The sequence below is a fragment of the Idiotropiscis lumnitzeri genome, chromosome 9, assembly GCF_059441095.1.
Source record: "Idiotropiscis lumnitzeri isolate Australia: NSW breed Sydney's pygmy pipehorse chromosome 9, RoL_Ilum_1.0, whole genome shotgun sequence".
NCBI classification, from domain to species: Eukaryota; Metazoa; Chordata; class Actinopteri; order Syngnathiformes; family Syngnathidae; genus Idiotropiscis; species Idiotropiscis lumnitzeri.
The window spans coordinates 10,759,635-10,779,580 of record NC_142399.1 but is presented as its reverse complement, the minus strand read 5'-3'; the positions used below and the strand labels follow the sequence as shown (position 1 = coordinate 10,779,580).

The 19,946-nt window shown below is 44.3% G+C and overlaps 1 protein-coding gene across 14 annotated transcripts in view; it reads left to right on the top strand.

The window, feature by feature from the left end:
* Nucleotides 1-19,068, top strand: part of LOC148330203 (ankyrin-3-like) — a 103,742-nt gene extending 84,674 nt beyond the window's left edge. For 7 of the 14 annotated variants that reach the window (XM_088304798.1, XM_088304801.1, XM_088304797.1 and 4 more), the window contains 11 exons: nt 474-7,658; nt 8,501-8,575; nt 8,683-8,814; nt 8,954-9,097; nt 11,004-12,237; nt 12,311-12,470; nt 13,009-13,089; nt 13,830-13,913; nt 14,014-14,118; nt 14,730-14,828; nt 17,102-19,068. In XM_088304798.1, coding sequence (XP_088160924.1) covers nt 474-7,658; nt 8,501-8,575; nt 8,683-8,814; nt 8,954-9,097; nt 11,004-12,237; nt 12,311-12,470; nt 13,009-13,089; nt 13,830-13,913; nt 14,014-14,118; nt 14,730-14,801 — 9,272 coding nt within the window. In that variant the 3' untranslated portion in view covers nt 14,802-14,828; nt 17,102-19,068. Of the gene's footprint in view, nt 1-473; nt 7,659-8,500; nt 8,576-8,682; nt 8,815-8,953; nt 9,098-9,754; nt 12,238-12,310; nt 12,471-13,008; nt 13,090-13,829; nt 13,914-14,013; nt 14,119-14,729; nt 14,829-17,101 lie in introns of those variants that run through there. The other 7 variants (XM_088304808.1, XM_088304803.1, XM_088304807.1 and 4 more) reach the window with 2 other exon arrangements.
* The last annotated feature ends 878 nt before the right edge of the window (nt 19,069-19,946 follow it).

The window sequence follows — 19,946 nt, the reverse complement described above, 5'->3', positions numbered from 1 at the left end:
AATGTGATATTTAAGCGTTTCCAAATGCTCTTAACTTGTGGGGTCATCTCTGGCATTGAAAAAGAACCAAATGTAAGAAAATGCATGTCAAGGAAACATGGACAGTAAAATATACTCTAGTCTCAACAAGTCAAACAAGCACATTAAGCACATCAAAAGGCAATGGAATTGTACTTTTCGGTTGTTAGTTTTGTTACTTCAACCACATGTCATGCATTTTTGTTCCCTCACCCCCCACACACGCACTGTATTTTGTCATGTATCTTTGTTTTGATACATTTACTTCTCATGTCATCCTGAGTCTGTAAAAGGGACCTTCTGTAATCTACAAATGCACATTTTTGTCTTGCTGCTTGTAAGTGATGCTGTTTCTGACTGAATTTCTCTTTCTTTTATGTTTTCTTTTTCAATTATTTTACCTTATATTTTCTGTTGCCTCCTTTTTTTTCTTTTTGTTTGAATTACTGTTGAAGAAACATCCGATCGAAGTCCGCAAAGAACACAGCCTTCTGGCTACCCTCACAAACCTGTCTTTTCAACGAGATCTTATCAGGCGTGGCCGCCTGTTCCTGTCGCCGTCCCTGGCCAAGCCAAGTCTGGGTTTGGCTCCCTCTCCAGCTCATCGTCCAACACACCTTCTGCCTCTCCACTAAAGTCTGTCTGGTCCATCAACTCTGCCTCCCCCGTTAAGACAAACATTCCCGGATCACCTGCCTCTTCTGTTAAGTCAGTTAGTGACATGGTCTCTCCCATCCGATCGTACAGAACCATCTCCTCTCCCATCAAAACTGTAGTCCAACATACTCAGTACTCAGGCCAGGTTGCCCACAGTCCCTTGGCATCACCTGCAAAAAGTGCTTCAGACAGTGCGTCTATGAAAGGACTTGCGGCATTGTCAGCCAGGACTTCCTCTATAACTGCTTCTACCGGTGGAAGTCCTCTTCTTGAGAGGACATCGATAGCCATGACGCCTCCAACATCTCCCAAATCCTCCCTTACTATGTTCAGTTCCCCTCTGTCATATAAGAGCGTTGTTGGTGCTTCCGCTGGTACAGTATCATCTTCCTCCCCCATCAAAACTGTCCCTGGGCTCTCCTCTGTCCGTTCCTTTTCCTCAGATGTGTCAGGCCCTGCAAGGAACCTCTTCTCCTCACTGTCATCACCACTCAAATCCAATACCCCACAAAGTGCTGCAGCGCTGATCAATGGAACAGTGTCACCAGCACAGTACCGCTCCTCCTCCCCAACCTCTCTCCTTGCCAGCAGTCTCCAAGAAAGAATACAAGCAACCACCAATGCTGCGACGACAAGCGTCAATGCAGCATTTGATGAGGTTGAAAAAACATTCAATTCTTGCTCGGCTGGCTATGGCACCTTAAAGTCATTGTCCTCCTCTGCATCCTCATCATATCAGTCCATTAGGTCCTCAGCATCTAGTTCCCTTTACAACTCACTAAGATCTCCTCCTAATGCCACCACTGCTGGAACATCCAGCACAGTGACGGTCCCCGTCTATTCTGTTATCAATGTAGTCCCAGAGCCCCAGTTTAAAAAGTTACCCGAGGTCTCCAGGTCAACTGCTGCTCTTCTGTCTCCACGTAAGACTGCGCCCCCTGAGATGAATCCTCAATTGCAGTCGACCTTTGCCAGAAATCTTTCCCCTAGCAAACCTCCACTTCTCTCATCCGGTTTAAAGTCAAACACGACATCACCGTTGTCATCCAGCCAAGAAATTCTGAAAGATGTCGCTGATATGAAAGAGGACTTAATACGAATGTCAGCCATTTTGCAGACTGATCCAAATTTGAATACAAGTAAAGGATTTCAGTCTGGTTCTACAGTGAAGGTAGAAGACGAAGAGCCATACCGGATTGTGGAGAAAGTAAAACAAGATCTGGTAAAAGTGAGTGAAATCCTGACTAAAGATGCGGCCAGAGAGCCAATGGCAAGGGGCACCTTGGATGACATACGCTTCTCAAAAGTACCCGTTGAACAACCACCCAGCAACTGGAGCTATCCCCCAAGATATGAGACAGTGGTTCCTCAAGCAAAACCAAAAACAATTCAAGATAGAGATTTCAATCTTTCTAAAGTTGTTGACTATTTAGCTAACGATGTTGGTAGCAATTCTTTTTCCAAAATGCATGACACAAAGCATGCAAGAGATGAGAGCAAGAGAGAAGCGGATGTTAGGGAAAAACAAAAACGTGTTCTGAAACCCACCATGGCAGTTCAAGAGCAAAAACTCAAGATGCCGCCAACGAGCATGCGATCATCACCTTCAGACAGAGAGCCAGGTAAAGTGGCTGATGCTCTTTTTGGAGCAGACACTGTGCTGGAATCCCCTGATGATATATATCATGAACAGGACAAGAGTCCCCTCTCAGACAGTGGCTTTGAGACCAGAAGTGAAAGAACCCCCTCTGCCCCCCAGAGTGCTGAAGGCATGGGCCCAAAGACCCCTTTTCAGGATGTCCCCGTTCCCCCAGTGATCACAGAGACTAGGACTGAAGTAGTTCACGTCATCAGGAGCTATGAGCCCTCTGAGGATAACAAACAACCTGCAATGGTGGAGGGAAATCCCATCAGCTATATTGATACTGAGTCTAAAGGACATGCCAATCAAGCTCGCTCCACCCCTGAGCTGAATAAGGGATATTCAGTTAAAATTGCCCCTGATGAGGATCCGATGGGTAAAGGCATACGCTTGAAGGAGGAAACTCACATCACTACTACCACCAGGATGGTTTACCACAAACCATCTGGCAATGAAGCTGTGTCAGAGAGGTGTGAGGAAACTATGTCTGTTCATGACATAATGAAGGCCTTTCAATCCGGAAAAGACCCATCTAGGGAGCTTGCTGGACTTTTTGAGCACAAATCTGAGGATATACCCCAGAGAGTCTCTGAAGACGTCAAACCTAAGGTTGAAAGAATAATTGAAGTGCATATTGAAAAGGGCAATAAAACAGAACCAACAGAGGTCATCATAAGGGAGACTAAAAACCATTCAGACAATGAAATGTATTACTACCCAGGAAACAGACAAGAGGACAGGGAAACTGATGAACTTCCCATATATTTTGACGCCTCCAAATTTAACACCACCATGGCACATGAGGATAGTCGCCCTAGTTCAGCCCAGTTAATAGCAGATGAGTCTTATAAGACCTTGAAATTGCTTAGTCAACAATCTGTGGAGTACCATGAGGATGAATCATCAGAGTTAAGGGGAGAATCTTATAATTTTGCTGAGAAAATGTTATTGTCAGAGAATTTTGACCAATCCCATTCTGATACTGAGGAACATGTTAGGGAAAAATCTCGCTTCCACTCTCCAGACAGAAGTAGGGAGAGTAGGTCAGTAGGGCCAAGAACAGAATATATCTTTCGGTCGTCCCGAAATGTGTTTGATACGTCAGGGAGAATGGGCAATGCTGATGATAACTATGACACAACGACACTTTTGCAGCATTCTTCTGAGCCTGCTAGTCCAAAGCAATCAGTTTGGATGCGTGTTTCATCAGACAACACAGAGAGAAAAGAAAGAGAGCAAATGATCTATGAGGAAAGAGTTGATAGAACCGTAAAAGAGGCAGAGGAAAAACTATGTGAGGTATCTCAGTTCTTTAGGGATAAAACAGAGCAACTCAATGATGAACTCTCCTCTCCAGAAAGAAAATCTCGCAGACCAGACTTTAGGGAATCGCGATCTGGACCTAGTTCCACACAAAGCAGTCCAGAACGATCACTTTATAGAAATGGTGCTGGTGGGGAAGAGTGGAGCAGAGAAAGACTTCGAGACAAGTTCAGTTCTAATGATCGGAAATGTGCCAGTTTACCTAGTAGTCCAGAGAGGCGAATACTGCTGCAGCATAATGATTCAGACTCTAGAAAACATGGAGATGGAAAAATTGAAGGCCCAAAACCTTTTCAGATGTCTTCTTCCAAAGTAAGCGCGGTGAGGCTTAAATTTGAACAAGAGGCTCAAAGACAAGATAGGAGCACTCAGGGTGCCCAAAATTCCAATCCTCCCATAAGGAAGTTGCATGAAAGTAAACTCCCTGTCTATCAGGTATTTGGTGGTTCTAATGTTCCAAAAACACCAGACAGTCCATTAAGTCAGAGAAGAGGTCAAGAAAGTGAGTCCAAGTTTTCATCCATGCATCAGTCCGGTGAGAAAAATCAGGATGATAAGAAGTTTAAAACATGGGAGAACCAAGGGTATGGTACCTATAAACCTCAATCCCCCAAATTATCTCAAGCATTAGTCCATGATGCTCTAAAAGATGACAATAATAGTGATTCACCAAGACAGGAAACTACCAAGAAAATTATTTACACTGAATTTGTTGTACGAGAGAGTCCAAATAGTAATGACGGTCTAAAAAAAAACTCGGAATCTCAAATTCCTGTAAGAAAATCATCTAATTTTTCAGAAAATCGCAGATCCCCATCTTTAAAATTAGATTCCTCTGTTGAAATACATGGGACGGAAGGCTCTCGCACGCCCGTCCTCGTTCGAAGCCCGATACACAGTAGCTTTGAATCTAACAAATCTACTTGTGGATCCTCAGGGAAATCCACAGACTCAGACTGTAGCCAGTCAAATATCACTTGTAATGGTGTTGACAGTGACCAAATAGAGTATTTGGATCATGGAACTCCTGCACTTATCACAGAAGGTTTCAAAGATATCAAACCCTTACCTGTGTACGTCAGCATTCAAGTAGGCAAACAGTATGAGAAAGAAACAGCTACCGGGCAGCTTGGAACTTACAAAACAATAGTAAGCCATGAGAGTAGGACAGTACATGAGACCAGGGGAACATTTTTCACTGTCAAACAAAAGGAGTCTCCATCTCCTCAAGGTAGTCCAGAAGATGACACTCTAGAGCAAGTGACATTCATAGACAGCTCTGGGAAGAGTCCTGTTACTCCTGAAATGCCAAGCCCAGAGGACGTTAGCCAAACCTCAAGAATACCCGACTCTGTGATTAGCTCCATGACTGGCATGCCAAGTCCAATCCCAGAGGAGTCAGAAGAGGAAGACGGTAAGACCTTCATCTACAAGGAGCCAACAAGGGACAAATCTAAGCAAGCAGCTTCAGAGCATCACAGCAAGAAACAGGAAGCAGAAAAACAGAAGACAAAACGTGAGAAGAGAGTTCCTTACATAGAGTTTCCACCACCGCCACCTTTGGACACAGAGCAGTCAGATCCTGAGAAAAGAAAGTCTTGTGCATCCTCTGAGACAGAGACAGAAATGATGGAAGTAAACCTCCAGGAGGAGCATGACAAGCACTTCATAGCCGAGCCAATCATCAGAGTCCAGCCTCCATCTCCCATTCCTCCTGGAGCTGATAACAGTGACTCAAGTGATGATGAATCTGTTTTCCATCCAATCCCTGTCAAAAAGTACACCTTCAAAATGAAAGAAGAAGGGGAGAAGCGCTCAAAACACAGAAAATCAGAGAAGAATGGAAATAAGGAGGCTGGGGTCAATGGTGGTGTAAAGGGAGAGGAAGCTGACTTGGAACAAAATGGGAATGACCAATCAATCACTGACTGCTCCATAGCAACCACTGCAGAATTTTCCCATGACACAGATGCCACTGAGGTTGACTCATTAGATGGTTATGATTTTCAGGATGAGGACGATGGACTGAGTGAGGACCCAAAAACATCCAGTCTATCCAATGATGGAAAAACAGCTGATCGCTCCTTTGGTCAGTCTAAGCTTGAAGTTATTGAGGAAGAGAAGTGTGATGATGGGAAAACCAATCAGTCCTCGACAAGAAGCAGTGGGGAAGAAATTGATTACACCCTTGAAGGAAGACATCCAGAAAGGCAGAGCTTGACAGACCACTACTTTTGCTACCAACTTGAAGAGGAGCTAAACTCAACCTTTAAAACAGTAGCCACGAAAGGCCTCGACTTTGACCCCTGGTCCACCAAAGGGAGTGATCATGATGGAGTGTATGACTCCAAAACCAAAGACGAAGATCCAAAGCCCTTTGGTTTATCTGTGGAGGACAAATCACAGGCTACCACACCCGACACAACCCCTGCTCGAACACCGACTGATGAGAGTACACCAACTAGTGAGCCTAACCCCTTCCCTTTCCACGAAGGGAAGATGTTTGAGATGACCCGCAGTGGTGCTATTGACATGAGCAAGCGGGACTTTGTTGAAGAGAGGCTTCAGTTTTTTCAGATTGGTGAGCATTCCTCTGACCCTCTAACAGGGGAAAGGGGGAGAGGGGGCAAGATCCTGGGTGTAATTTCCTCTCCATCAAAAACTGGGGAGAGGGCCCCAGTCGAGGGCAAGGTGAAAGTTGTAGATACAACCACAGGCAGCAGCACAACACCAGCAGCAGCAGTGAAATGCAGCCCTTTGCACCCTGGCAATGACACTGGCTATGCTGGTACTGAACTACCCACCGGTGAAGCCATAGCTGAGACCGCCTCCTCATGCACAATCACAGCCTCCAAGGTTGATCCCAAATTACGCACCCCTATTAAGATGGGCATAGCTGCCTCTATAACTGTGAAAAAAGACTCAGGTGATCTCGCTGATTTTAAAGCCGAGATATCAGAGGGCCAGATGGTGCCCGAATACATCAGTATAGAGGGTCAGAGTACAGAAGGCCAGTCTAGCAAAGACTTAGAACGCAAGTCTGAGAGAAGAGATTACCCCTCTGAAAACTGCAACAACAATAATAACCTCGAATCCTCCAGTATTCAGGCCAACTACATTCAGTGTGGCAGTGTGGTGTTCAATCTACAGTCCTCCTCTGAACCCACACTTCAGAAAGCCAGCAGGATAGAAACATTGTGTTGTAGACATTTAGAAGAGAAAGGAGAAATAGGTCATAGCAGCCAGGTGCAGCAGCAAAGTGTGCCAGTTAAAGACAGTGAAGTGAAGCTCCCCAGGTCCAGACTACCAGTAAAAGCGTCAGGGCGGTCGATTCACACCCAGGGAACAGCGATAGGCAAACAGAAGCCCAAACAAGTAGTGAAAATTGAGACCAGGAAAAGAGGAGAGCCAGCTATTGCCAAAGTAGAACCAAGGTCTAGAATACCAGTCAAGGATATTAAGAAGGGTAGCTCCACAACTGCAGCTACCTCACCACATTCAGCTAGGGTTACCTCACGGCCAACAAGGCCATTAGCTAGTGAAAGAGCAGCCATAAAGTTGCCCTCGAGGTTACCGCAGAAGGACAGACATCAGGTCAGCAAGGCGTCAGGTGAGGGAACATCTAGGCAGGAGAGACGGGAGAACCCTAGCGAGGTTTGTAAACGCACCATTGAATACTTTAAAGATATTAGTGGAGAGACGATAAAGTTGGTGGACCGCCTGTCAGACGAGGAGAAAAAGAAGCAGACAGAGCAGTCGGAGGAAGACAGCACCTCCCGGAGCACCTCCTTGTCAGACACCTCGCAGCCTTCCCAACCTTCCCAGCCCTCCCACTCGTCCAGGTCTGGTAGAGGTTCGAGGGCTGAGGCCGGGGCCCCGTCCGTAGGGGCAAAGGTGGCGACGACGGACAGGGCCTCTGGCAGTCAGAGGAGCAGGAGGAGTAGGCGGACTGGTGGGAAGGAGGGCAGTCAGGGACTCACAGGGTCTCGAACACCTCCCATCGCAGAGATCAAGCCTAGTTTGTAAAACTTTCACACTATCAAATACATTTATATATTGACCTATTTCACTTATAGTTGCATGACATGTTGTGGTCATTGAATTGATTGACTGGAATGCCTGTGGCGTGTTTATATATATAAATATATATATATATGTATTCCCTTAGATCAATAGCTGTCATTGACCCATCATCATTGATGTACTGTGTCCTGTATCGTCTCAATATTCCTTTCCCTCTGTACCCCCCTTTTCTTCAACCTTGTGTGCCCTGTGCAGTAGAGTAGCAAGCCAGTTGTAGTGACTGCTACACTGGCACAACCTTTTTGGCAACGCCTGGTTTGTTTGTCTCTGTTCAGGGCAAAATTGTCATAGTTATGGTTGTAGTCTCGTCAGAACTTTTCATACACTCAACTGTCACAGTAGTTTTTTTGCAAAGAACACCAAGTAGCGCATGTTGACCATTTAGATTCTAACCTAGAACTATCCACCTTAGATTTTTAGAACTCTGAGTCTGCTTCTTAAGAGTTGTGGTATGCTTTGTTTTGTGTGGTTCTCATGACACATAATGCCTGCTAAAAGGTTACAAAGCCTGCTAAAAGGTTACATAGCACAAAGAGCTGTAGACCACCACATGTAGTGTGAAATACCTTTTCTTGCCATCATGCAAAAGATCAATTCAACATATTTTGTATAACCACTGAATTGTCGTGAAGAATAATTGCAGTTAATCCACTTATCTTGAATTGTAAACTGGAAAAGTGGCCAGAAAAGGAAATTGATATGTTTTAATTTTTTTCTTAATATATGAGGACAGAAATATGCAAAATATTAACTAGTGATTGTCCTCTGTCTCTCCAGGTCCTCAAAGTCCTTGTGAACGGACAGATTTGCGTATGGCCATTGTGGCAGATCACCTGGGACTCAGCTGGACAGGTAAGGAAATGGCGGCGTGTTTGCCATCAAATATTGTGGCCATTTTGTGTGCACGACCACGCTTATGGACTGGTCCTTCGAGGCTTACTTTGTGTGTCCCGTCATAGAGCTGGCTCGGGAGATGAACTTCACGGTAGATGAGATCAACCACATTAGATTGGAGAACCCCAACTCGCTGACAGCACAGAGTTTCATGCTATTAAAGAAGTGGGTCAGTCGCGAAGGGAAAAATGCCACAAGTAAGAGTTTTTATATGTGACGTCATATCGTCCATCTGCGTTAGCTCAATGTTTCAACAGACTTTACACAACGTTCTACGTGGTTACATTTGGTTGGCATCAGGTTGACATTTTTTTAACGTCCTATGATTTTTCACAGCGGATGCCTTGACTGCAGTGCTGACCAAAGTCAATCGGATGGATATTGTGACTTTACTGGAGGGCCCAATTTTTGACTATGGTAACATTTCCGGCACGAGATGTTTTGCCGATGATCATGCGGTTTTCCGGGATCAGGCTGATGGTAAAGTTTAGCTCTGATTAGCTGACCTATTACCTCTTCCTGCTACCATATTATTTTTGCTTTTGCATGCACCACATGGCTTCGATCATGTCTAGTCCCAAAGCCTAATTCTGTCCTTTTATAGAGATGTTTTTTTCGTGGCTGTTTCTAATTGTATTTGGACAACTGGCTCTTACTGTTCTCCCCAAAAATGTTAACACTTGGCTAAATCAAGATTGAATGCACGGCTACATTGTGCCAGTTGTCACAAATGACCAATATTTATACGAGTGCATGTGTTAAGATTCAAAGTACAATAATATTTTTTCACCTTATCCTAGTTAAGTGTGAATTATGCTAGTGTCGTCTATTTAACAGTGGTATACCGTTAAGTTCTCCTCGTGCTCCTCCAGTTCCTCTGAGCCTTCCTTGGATAGATGAGAGTACCGCTTCTTCTCTACCTGTTCCTCCTTCCTCTCATCACCTCCCCATCAGCAGCACCCACTGCTGATAACGGCACATAACAGCTCTTAACTGTTTAAGAGTCACATATTGCTGACAGCCATCCCTCTGCCCAAGTCACACTATTTATTCATTTTCCTGTTTTATTGTTTCTGACATTCATTTTCCATTCTCTCCTGTTTTATTTTTCTGTGTCAATCCATGCCTGCCCCATAGTGTGTGTGATTATTCCATTGATTCCAAGCAGTCCTGCCTTCATCCTGCATACAAACCGATGCATCCCATCCCCTCCCCTCACACCTAGAGCCTCGACCCCACGCCGCTCTCCTAGTTACGAGTTCTCCATTTCGCTCAAAGACTTGGCGCCCCCTTCGCGACTGGAAAAACACTTCAACTTTATTCCCCCGCCTGTTAAATGCCTCAACCCTCAATGCCCCCCTGCTGACTCACGCCAGTCCCCTACATTTCCTTTCTCACCACATCCATCGTCCCCGATCCCACTCATCACTTCACCGGCACCTTTATTTGTACCATCCCCTTCCCCAACCTCACCCGCTCATACAGACCCAGCTGTTGTGGAATTATCCCAAAGCACTTCTGAACTCACATGTGATGCAACTACCCTCTCCGGACCTACAACCTCACCCGCCGTCCTCACCCTTGCACCCTGTCCTGTTATCCACAACCTCCTGGAACATTCTACCACACCCATTTCTTCACCCTCTGTTACCCGTTCGCCTAGTGATTTGACCGCTTCTTCTCGCCCTGTCTCCCCTCTCTCCTTGCCCGCTGTGTCCCCTTGTGTGTCACGCTGCGCAAGCCCTACTCCGCTGTCCCCACCTCTCCGCTCCCTGTCTCCTTGCCATTGCCCTTGCGCTTGTCCACCTTCCCCTCGCACCCGCATTGACCCTACCTCATTGGAAATATTCCTGTAGCTACATATTAGTTGTTCTCAAACTGAGGTACCTGTACCCTCAGAGGTCCATGATCTGTTTTGACATTAACATAGCATTAATCCAACTAAATGCTCATAACATTAAGACTTTGTTCTGATGAAACAATTTATTCTCATAGTGTGCTGTGTAGTCTGCTTTTTTTTTTATTGCTGTGGCATTTACATGCACTATTTATTTTTAATTGGTGTTAGTTTTATGAAGGGGTTCTTGGAAAAAGTCCCAACTATAAGGGGCCCCTGGAACCAAAAGGTTTGAGTCCCATCGCCCTATATTCCACCTCTCATCTTTCAACCATCCCATGTGAGCATGTCGCATCTTCCATATTGCTCCTTTAAAAGCTCCTTGTGGGATAAGATTCAGTAGGTATTGCGTATGTCTGCTGCGACGCAACCTACTTCCCACTTAAGTCTCAGTACCATTGTCCTTGCCGTGGGATGTATATGTGTGTGATGCTGTGTTTTCAGTTCTTAGCATGCTTTGGTGTACATTTATCATCATGTCACCCACAGATTATCAGAGCATTCTAGCCGAGTTGCATTCTCCCGCTACACTGCTCTCTGACCCACATTTCCTGGTGCCCGAACTTCCCATCACACCCAACCCGTCCCCTGTCCACCACCAGCATCACCATTACCCACAACCCGACTCCCCTCAGTCGGCTGACTCCCAACCAAAGCCCCAACCCTGGAGCCCAGAGATCAAGCCTGGAAGCCCACCCAAGAGTCCCCTTAGACCCTCTCAGCTTGACCTGTCCCTTTTTACTTTCGACCTCCCGAATCCTGTTCCGTCCAAGGTGCAAAAGCCCCACATCGCCCTGAACGACCAGCTGCTTTTGAGCGAGGAGGAGGACAGATCTTATCGAGAAATGGAGCCGAGCCGCAAGCCCAAGTCACACGCTGTCCCGCCAATGTGTGAGTTAGACATCAGCATGGCCTACTCCACGTCATCCTCTTCAGTCTCCTCTGCATCATCGGTAACCCCTTCTCCACCCGACAGAGCACAAATGGGAGATGGAGATATGGTACAAGTGAACTTTTATAATAAAGGACAAGAAAAGGAAGTTTCAAAAGAAAAGGGGACAGTTGATGAGACGGTTGCAGTACAGGGAAACGTATTTGTGGAAAGGTGGGTAGAGGAGGACTTGATTAAAAACGTGGAGAGAAAATGTCAGATAGTGACAAAAGATAGGTGTCAGTCGGAGGTGGAAAACATTTTCACACAACAAAAAGGAGAGGCAGAAGTGCAGATTAATGTAGTTGGTGCTGGGTTTGAACTAGAGGCCAAGACTGGCACAAAGGGTTTTGATGAAACACCCAGGGTAGAACAAGGAGAAGGGAAAAGTGAAGAAACGGTCCTCCGAGGGGGGAGAGCTGAAATTGCAGCGAAAGTACTGCGATGTGAAGGCAGAAGCAATTGTCAGCCCATTGACTTAACCGTTCAGGAATGGGCTAAGGCCCTTTGGGAACATCAACCCACTGAGTATGGAAATGAGGAGGAGGATGGAGGAGGAAATAAAGAGAACCAAGAGAAGGCAGAGGTGAAGACTGAAGAAGGCTCAGAGGAGAAGGAGGAAAACCAGGAGATGACTACTGAGGCGGCAAGAGATCTGAAGACACTCAATCGCGTTGAACAGCCAGAAAAAGACTTGTGCTCGCTTTCAGGTTGGCAGAGTGACTCATCCAGCGTCAACGTAGAGCCACCAACACCAGGCCACAGCTCAGATCTGCTGGACCGGCGGGAAAGGTGCGAATTATCCAGCCCTTGTCATTTTTCAAACGCTCCAAAACATCAGTGCTAATTCTGCGTCTCTCCGCAGCCATGAGAACTCGGCCGATTCTGTCACTTCCTCGTCCAGAGGCGAATCAGGGAGGTCCCGACAAAACGACAACTCAAAAAACTCACCTCAGGGCGGCTCATCTGAGTCAATGAATGGCAGAAAGGAAGAGGGAACGCTGGTGTCCGAGAAGAAAGTCCAGGTAGTTCTGAAAAAACTATTTGAAGAGCAGTTTCTTGGATGTGAATTTTGGCTTGAATTTACACTGTCGGTCTCAAGTGTCCCGAATTTAATGCCTGTATCCAAAAGTCAAGTACATTTCAAGTGACACCGAAATGGCTGTCTGCAGTTATTTATGCATCTAGGCTATATATACAACATGTGTATTTGTTTACACTGAACTTACATTGGAACATATCTAACATTATATTTTTATCCACATTTGAAATAGTCCTGATTCCGATCTAAAAATATGCGATTGCATATTTTTTTCTCTATGCCAAGACACTAATCGGGATTGTGACACTTGAACCAGGCAGTGTAAATCCATCTTTGCCTTCGGTTGTGTTAAAGATCAAAAATCGATTGTATCATTGTGCTCAAAATTATTAAACAGGTTTTTGAGCAGAGCTGCAGATGGAGCCAAATTGTCAATGTCGCACCAACACATGCACTCCTTTCTCTCTTCCTAGCTTCTCTTTTAAGTTTGTGTCATGATATTGGAATTATTCCTTCTCTAGCAGCGGGTTAGTTTAGATTCCGGTTCAGAGGAAGAACAGACCGTTACCACGAGAATCTTCAGACGCCGTCTCATTTTAAAGGTACCGTGCGAGCCTGGGAAAGCGGCTCGGGTTAGCTTGATTCTGGAGTGGGTTTTTTTTCCCCTTGGTGTGCTTTGACTTGCTGCTTCTTTGGTTGTGGGTGCACTGAATAGTGTAGAAAAGTGTCTTTTTTGCATTCCTGAGCCTGTCCTGGTGTCTCTCTTTGTGTGGGAGCTGTGAGAGTGTCCAGCATTCGCACTGTTGCTTCAACAGCACATGATAGTGTTGACATTTCACAACTGATCTGATTCGGTCAAAATAATAATTTGAATGAGGGCTGGTGAGCTAATACTTTTCATAACATGGCTTAAATGTACAAAGATGATAGTGTGAAGAAGCCCCGAGGGCAGAAGTCTTGAATCCGGTTCCTCGAGGTCCGCTGTCCTGCCTGTTTTGCATCGCTTTCCTGATTCAAAGGATCAGGATTGTTATCCAGTTTCTGCAGAACCTTTTCATTGTCAGATCCTTTGAATTAGTTTGTGTTGCAGCAGGGAGAGATGGAAAACAGGCAGGACAGTGGACCCAGGGAGCAGGATTGAGGACCCCTACTCTCGGGGTCACGTGTGCCTGGCATGTGCGGATTGCTGTGAGTTTGCTGTCAAAACTTTTCAGAGAGAATTTTGAATTTGTCACGCTGTTGGAGTACTGTCGCTCTCCTTTTGGTGTGGTGATAGCTTGTTGGTTGTATTTCGGTGTGAACTGTGTCCAATTTGATGGCGCTAATGACAAAATATTCGCAGGGCGAGGAAGCAAAAAACATATCCGGCGAGTCTGTCACAGAGGAACACTACTTGGACCAAGACGGTAACCTCATCAGTAGAAAAGTAATATATCATTTCACGTTCACGATCAATTCATTTACATGGAGCGAGGCGGTTTGTGAAACCATCCGTCCTCATTTCTCTTGGTTGACACGCCGCGTAGGTCATCAGGAAGGTCGTCCGCCGACTTTCTAGCTCCTCAACAGACAGCAACAGGTGCCACAGGGACTTTCAGAAAAGTCCCATCCTGCAGGAGGACGGGCCCGAGGTTGGCAGAGATAGCCGTCTTGGGTGCAAAGTCTTGGTGGCATGCGGATATTTTGGCTCAAAGATTAGATACTTCAAATGATGCAGTAAGGTTGTGCACCACTGAATGAAAACCACAATGTCCATTTTCTATAACGCTTATTTGAATCAGCATTGTGGGTAGCTGGAGCCTCTCTCAGGTGACATTGGGCAGAGATGGAGTACACCCTGGACTCGTCATCAGCCAGTGACAAGGCACATGTCGAGATTGCCAAACCTACGAAAAAAAACTAAAACCACAATAAATCTAAATTTAATTCATTTCAATTCAGCTCTTGTTTTGAATCCCATTTCCGATTTCAGGCCCACCTAAAGTTGGGACAGAGTGATTTCAGTGGTGCAACCACCTTGATTGCATTTACAGACAATGTGACTAACGGGGTGCCGTGACTATTTTAAAAATACTAAATACATTTTCGTCTTCTCTCTCCATATCTCAACATACTTCATCCAGGCGTGTGTAACATTTGCAGGTTTCGGATTACAGTGGTTTGGTGTTGATTGTGATGTGGTTTAAAGATGAAAAACTTCCCTTGACTCAACTTTATTTTGGGCTATTTTTGGATTTTGCAGAAAGACGGACCGTCGAGGAATAGCAGGCGAATGGACGAGAGGAGACCCGGAGATAAAAAGTTTCACTCATAGGGATGGATGTTTTTTTCTCTCTACCAGGTACAGTTGCTCCATGTCTGTCACTTTTTGCCAGTCCTGGCCGTGTTTACTCAGTCCCAAAACAACGCCAAGATGTTACTTGTGGTGGTTTCAGGTCTCAAGTCAACATTTGTTCAAATGGATGACACGCTGCTATTGTTTGAGCCACAATTACTTGATGACATGCCAGATGATTGTTTAAGTTAATTTATTATTAATTTTAATCATGGTTAAGTTATTTGAGTTGAGGCATTTGCTCAAGTGACTGACTCACCCTTTGATTCTCTAAATCATGGTTAATTTCTGTTTGATGTTCAATCCCAAATTATTTAGACCAATACCAGTTTGAGTATTCACTCGTTCAGAACTCACCAATATCGAGTACCTATCGAGCTAGTACCCACCATAGATAAAATTTCATTTGACACAATGACAAAAATTATTTTGATTGTTTATTTGAGCCATGGTTAATTTATTTGAAGTGAGGTGTTTTGTTCAAATAGTTGACACAAAGTGTGAGTAACTATGACACTGCGTTTATTAGAGTGGAGGCAAATATTTGAGGGAATACAGCGTAAGCATTTTTCCCCCTCCAAAATGGAAAAACATCCCAGCCCACATATTTTCTCTTGTCTGTGCAAAAGGCTTAGTGGTGTCTGAGTCTGCTCATTCTATGGCAACTTTTTTTGTGTTGGATGGGGGTTAGTGTTTTTTTTTTCCCCCGGGTGACACCAGACATGGGTGACGAAACGCTGATGAGCAATATTTAACGGTGCCACCTGCGCCTCTGTCTTTTTTGTCTACCAAATCCCTGACTCAGAGCAGTCCGTCACTTCCAAAAAGAGACTTGTTATCCCCGCAGCCTCACGGTTCAGCCCCACTGCTGTTTGGCCGTATGCTCCACTCCATCGAGGCGCAGCTCCTTCTGAGCATTTATTGGCAGTGTTGTCAAGTCACGCAGCACACCCACTGAACATCAGGTGCTACCATGATGATGTCAAAAAAAATTATTTGTGACTGAAAATGTGATACTCAAGGCTCCCCCTAGAGTTGTGACGTTTGAAGTAGATATTCAGAATACTTTCATACTAAATGTTCACCATTTTAGACCGTTTTCACATGTCTTATTAAAAGGTCTCTGAATATAGTTGGTAAAAATACACAATCACATCACATTTTGTATCATCCAGAGTAGGGCTGGGCACCAATTTTAATTGTGTTCATGATTTTGACTGCCATGATTAAATGAACCTGATTGTCTGTGATTTCTGCTGCTTATTTAGCACTTTCTCAACAAGTAGTCAGCCAACCACCAGGGGGCGAAACTGTAGCAAAAGCCTAAAGTCAGTGTCTGGTCTTGTTTCAGCTTCAGGGAAAATATTGTTAAACAAGATAACAGCAGATATTTTTTCAGTTGCAATTCTCAGGTAAATTTTATTTTGCTTTATATATCACTTAGGCCCAACTGGTTAGCGCACAATGCCAATGCGGAGGTCGTGGGTTCGATCCCAGCTCCAGCCTTCCTGTGTGGAGTTTGCATGTTCTTCCCTGTGCCTGCGTGGATTTCCTGCGGGTACTCCGGTTTCCTCCCACGTTCCAAAAACATGCATGGTAGTTTGATTGAACACTCTAAATTGCCCCTTGGTGTGATTGTGAGCGCAGATGGTTGTTTGTCTTTGTTTGCCCTGCAATTGGCTGGTAATCAGTCGAGGGTGTACCCCTGAACTGAAGACAGTGGGATAAGCTCTAGCACGCCTGCGACCCTCGTGAGGAGAAGCGGAACACATTAAGGGTGGAAATCATTTATTCTAACGTGATAATCTATTAATTTTAAAGTTTTATGTCACACTGTAAACTGTCTCCATAGTTTGTCAAAAAGTGGTGTAATACTAATACAGATGTTTTTGCCAACATGATGACTAATTGTCATAAGAAATTATGATTAAAATATTGTTCAAAAATAATCGTGAGTATTATTTTGCTCATAATCGTGCAGAGCTTATTCAGAGAATGAGCTTTCATCATCGTGATGACTGGGGAAGGAGCAAGGGCATTGTGATGACGCAAGGCCTCCTCAGTGTTGTCAACTATTTTAGCCTCATTTCTCATCCTGCTGGCAACTATTTACAAAAAAAAAAAAGCATTTAAATCCTTGGCTTGCTTGGCAGACGGTGGTAGAATGTCAAAAATGTCTGTGCCCTTTGATGAAGGTTCAGGCGATTATGATATTAAAGCTAATAATAGTCCATCTTTAAAGAGACTGATTTGAGTGTCCTGTTTTTTTTGTCCCACAGCCATACAGGATCATATTCCACGTTCCTGGGAACAGGGGTTACTTGAGGGCTGAGATTTTCCAGCTTGAGGACTTGAGTCCAAGAGTCCAGCCAGCATCAGCATCCACCGAACAGGGCATGAGAGGAGTCCAACGCCCCTCTTGACCCGACCACGCATGAGCATGAACAAACTCCTCCAACTCCCCGTCAATCAAAGGGCCTGAGAGGGTGAACGCTCGGTCCGCGGGACCCACCCTCGAGGATTCTGTTAGGGCTTTCGGGGGAAGACCTCTTGGGGGGTGGGGGGCCTCCTTCGCTCACATTCAATGTAGGTGCAACCGTTGACCAAAGACGGCACAATCGGCTACGAGACGAATATGACGAAGACACAATACAACTCGACTGCGATCTAATGGAACATGTCAGCCAACTTCAACACGTTCAACACTGGCCTTATCGTTTTTCTTCTTGAACCCGCTGTTGTCAGGATGTAAAATGTTTGGGGACTTTTTTTCTTCCTTTTTTTTTTAAACTAAAACAAACTTTTTTTCTGTATATAGAGTCAGAATGTGTACAATTCTTAATATGCTACTGGTAGGGTGGAATTTCGTCACATTGGGGTGTGGGATCTTTTCAAGTGCTTTAGTAATCCACTGAAGCAATTCCACTTTTCAAAGTTGTGCGTGTAACACAGGTTCTTGTAAAAAAATAATTAAAAAATACAATAAAAATTTTAAAAAAAGAAAAAAAAAGATCTACTAGAGCAGGTATAACGTTTGTACACGGACTGGTTTGATTTTAACTTGAGGACATTTCTAGCAAATCAGCGTTGGGTCATTCCCAAAGTGGGATCTGATCCCCAGCCTTTCAAGAGTATTTTCAAGCATGCTGTTCATATTATTTTAAGTACAATTTTTACAAGTTTGCAAAAGCACTGTATTAAGAAAAAGGCCCTTTTATCCGTGTGTGTGTGTATACACGTATATCCCTAATGTTTTGTCACTGGTTTTATATTTTAAAAATGGACAAGGATAGCATTGAGGCATTTTGCTTTTTTTTTTTTTATTGGGTGGATGGGGAGGAATATATGTGTGTGCGCGTGTGTGCGTGCGTAAAACTGGAGGGGCAGCTTGAGAGCGAAATAATGGCGAATGTAAGCGCTAGTAGGCTGGCTCACTGTGCAACACTGTAACCGTATATCGTGTGTTATTGGCTATAAGGTGTAAGAGTCTCCGTACACTGTTTGGACCGTGTTGTCTCACAAATGCTGTGTGGTATCAAATGACAAAAAAAAGGGCATTTATTTTTCCATTATTCATCATTTTGGGTGACATGACCCTTGTGAGGATAAGAAGCTCAGATGATGGATGGATGTCACTACTTCATTTAAGATCCACTCTAAGAGATTATTTTGACTGTAGCTCTTAATTGCATCTTAAAAATAAAAACACTGGATGGTCAACAGAAGTCGTTTAAGCATCGAATAAATTGCGTTTGACTCTTGATGCCGTGTGGTATTTAGGCAGGGGAGCCTGTATATGCAGTGTCCATTTGAATCATTTTCATCACTTGCGTGTTGGTTTTCATTAGGCGGACCCATAGATCAAGTGTGTTCAGTATCAGCATGCTGATGCCAACGCTGTGGACATTAAAATGATGTGACTTTCTTTTTCTGGTGGGTGCGGGGGTGGTACACATCCCCTTTCTCCTCTCAAAATCGATCAGGGGCTCGATCCTTTGATGTGGTTGAACTATCGATTTTGTTTCATATGTGTTTTCACCCGGGCGCATTTTTTTTTTATGTACAATTCTTTACTAACAGAGTGAAGCCATGGAAATGTAATAATAATTCTAGCACTTTGGTTATCTGAGGTCTTTTAGAGGCGATAGCAGCAAGGCAAATGTTTCAGATGTCTTTCAAGAAAACAAAGGAAGAAATAGACCTGAAAAGGACAAAAAAAATAAAACTGCATTGGTTTTGCAATACACTTTCTCTTGTGTTGTGTGTGTCCTTGTGTCATGCAATTTTGACAACGACTTCATGAAAGGAATGGCAGTGGAGAGAGGAAGATTTCTCGAATGTTTCAAACATGTCAATTGACTGCTTTGGTGTAGGGTCAAATGAAAAAGTATTTTGCCCCCTCCTAAAATTCTCATTTGTTTTTGCAGTTTCCACACTTCAATGGGGGGGGGGGGATTTGATTCAATATAAAAATGGATGTTGATCATTGATAAAATGTTTCAAAGATTGTGTTTTGCAGATCCGCTGGAATAGCCTTGCTCAACCCTCCCCCCAAGGGAACCAGTTTAGCTACGCCACTGCTGTTCTGTCAAGAAATCACTAAAATAGAACCAGTCTTACTAAATGAAGTCGGCCAAAAGTTCTCAAAAAGATGCAACAAAATGCTATGATCAAAGGAATTCAAGAACAGATGAGAAATCACAAAGTCATTCCTAAAGCTTCAAATTCCACTCACCAGAATCACGGAACAGTGGTGATCTTTCCTTGGAGTGTTGAATGAACTGTTGGCCTCCCTCACCTTAGGAGTGTGTCCCAAGACTTTTGGGAGAATAATCTTTGGACAAAAAAAAAAGGGGGAACTTTTTGGAACATATGTATCTTATTAGATGTAACTGCATTTCCGAAAAGAGTGATGCTCTGGGGCTGCTTAGTAACTTCAGGACCTGGTTGACTGTAATTGGTGGAACCATAAATTCTGATTGTTGCCAGGAAATCCTGAGAATGTTCGGCCATTAATTTGTGACCTTAAACTGAAGCACGTTTGAGGTCTACATCAAGACAACAATCTAAAACTCATCAGCAAGTCAACTTCTGAATGGCTTAAAAAATGCAATGGTTTCATGG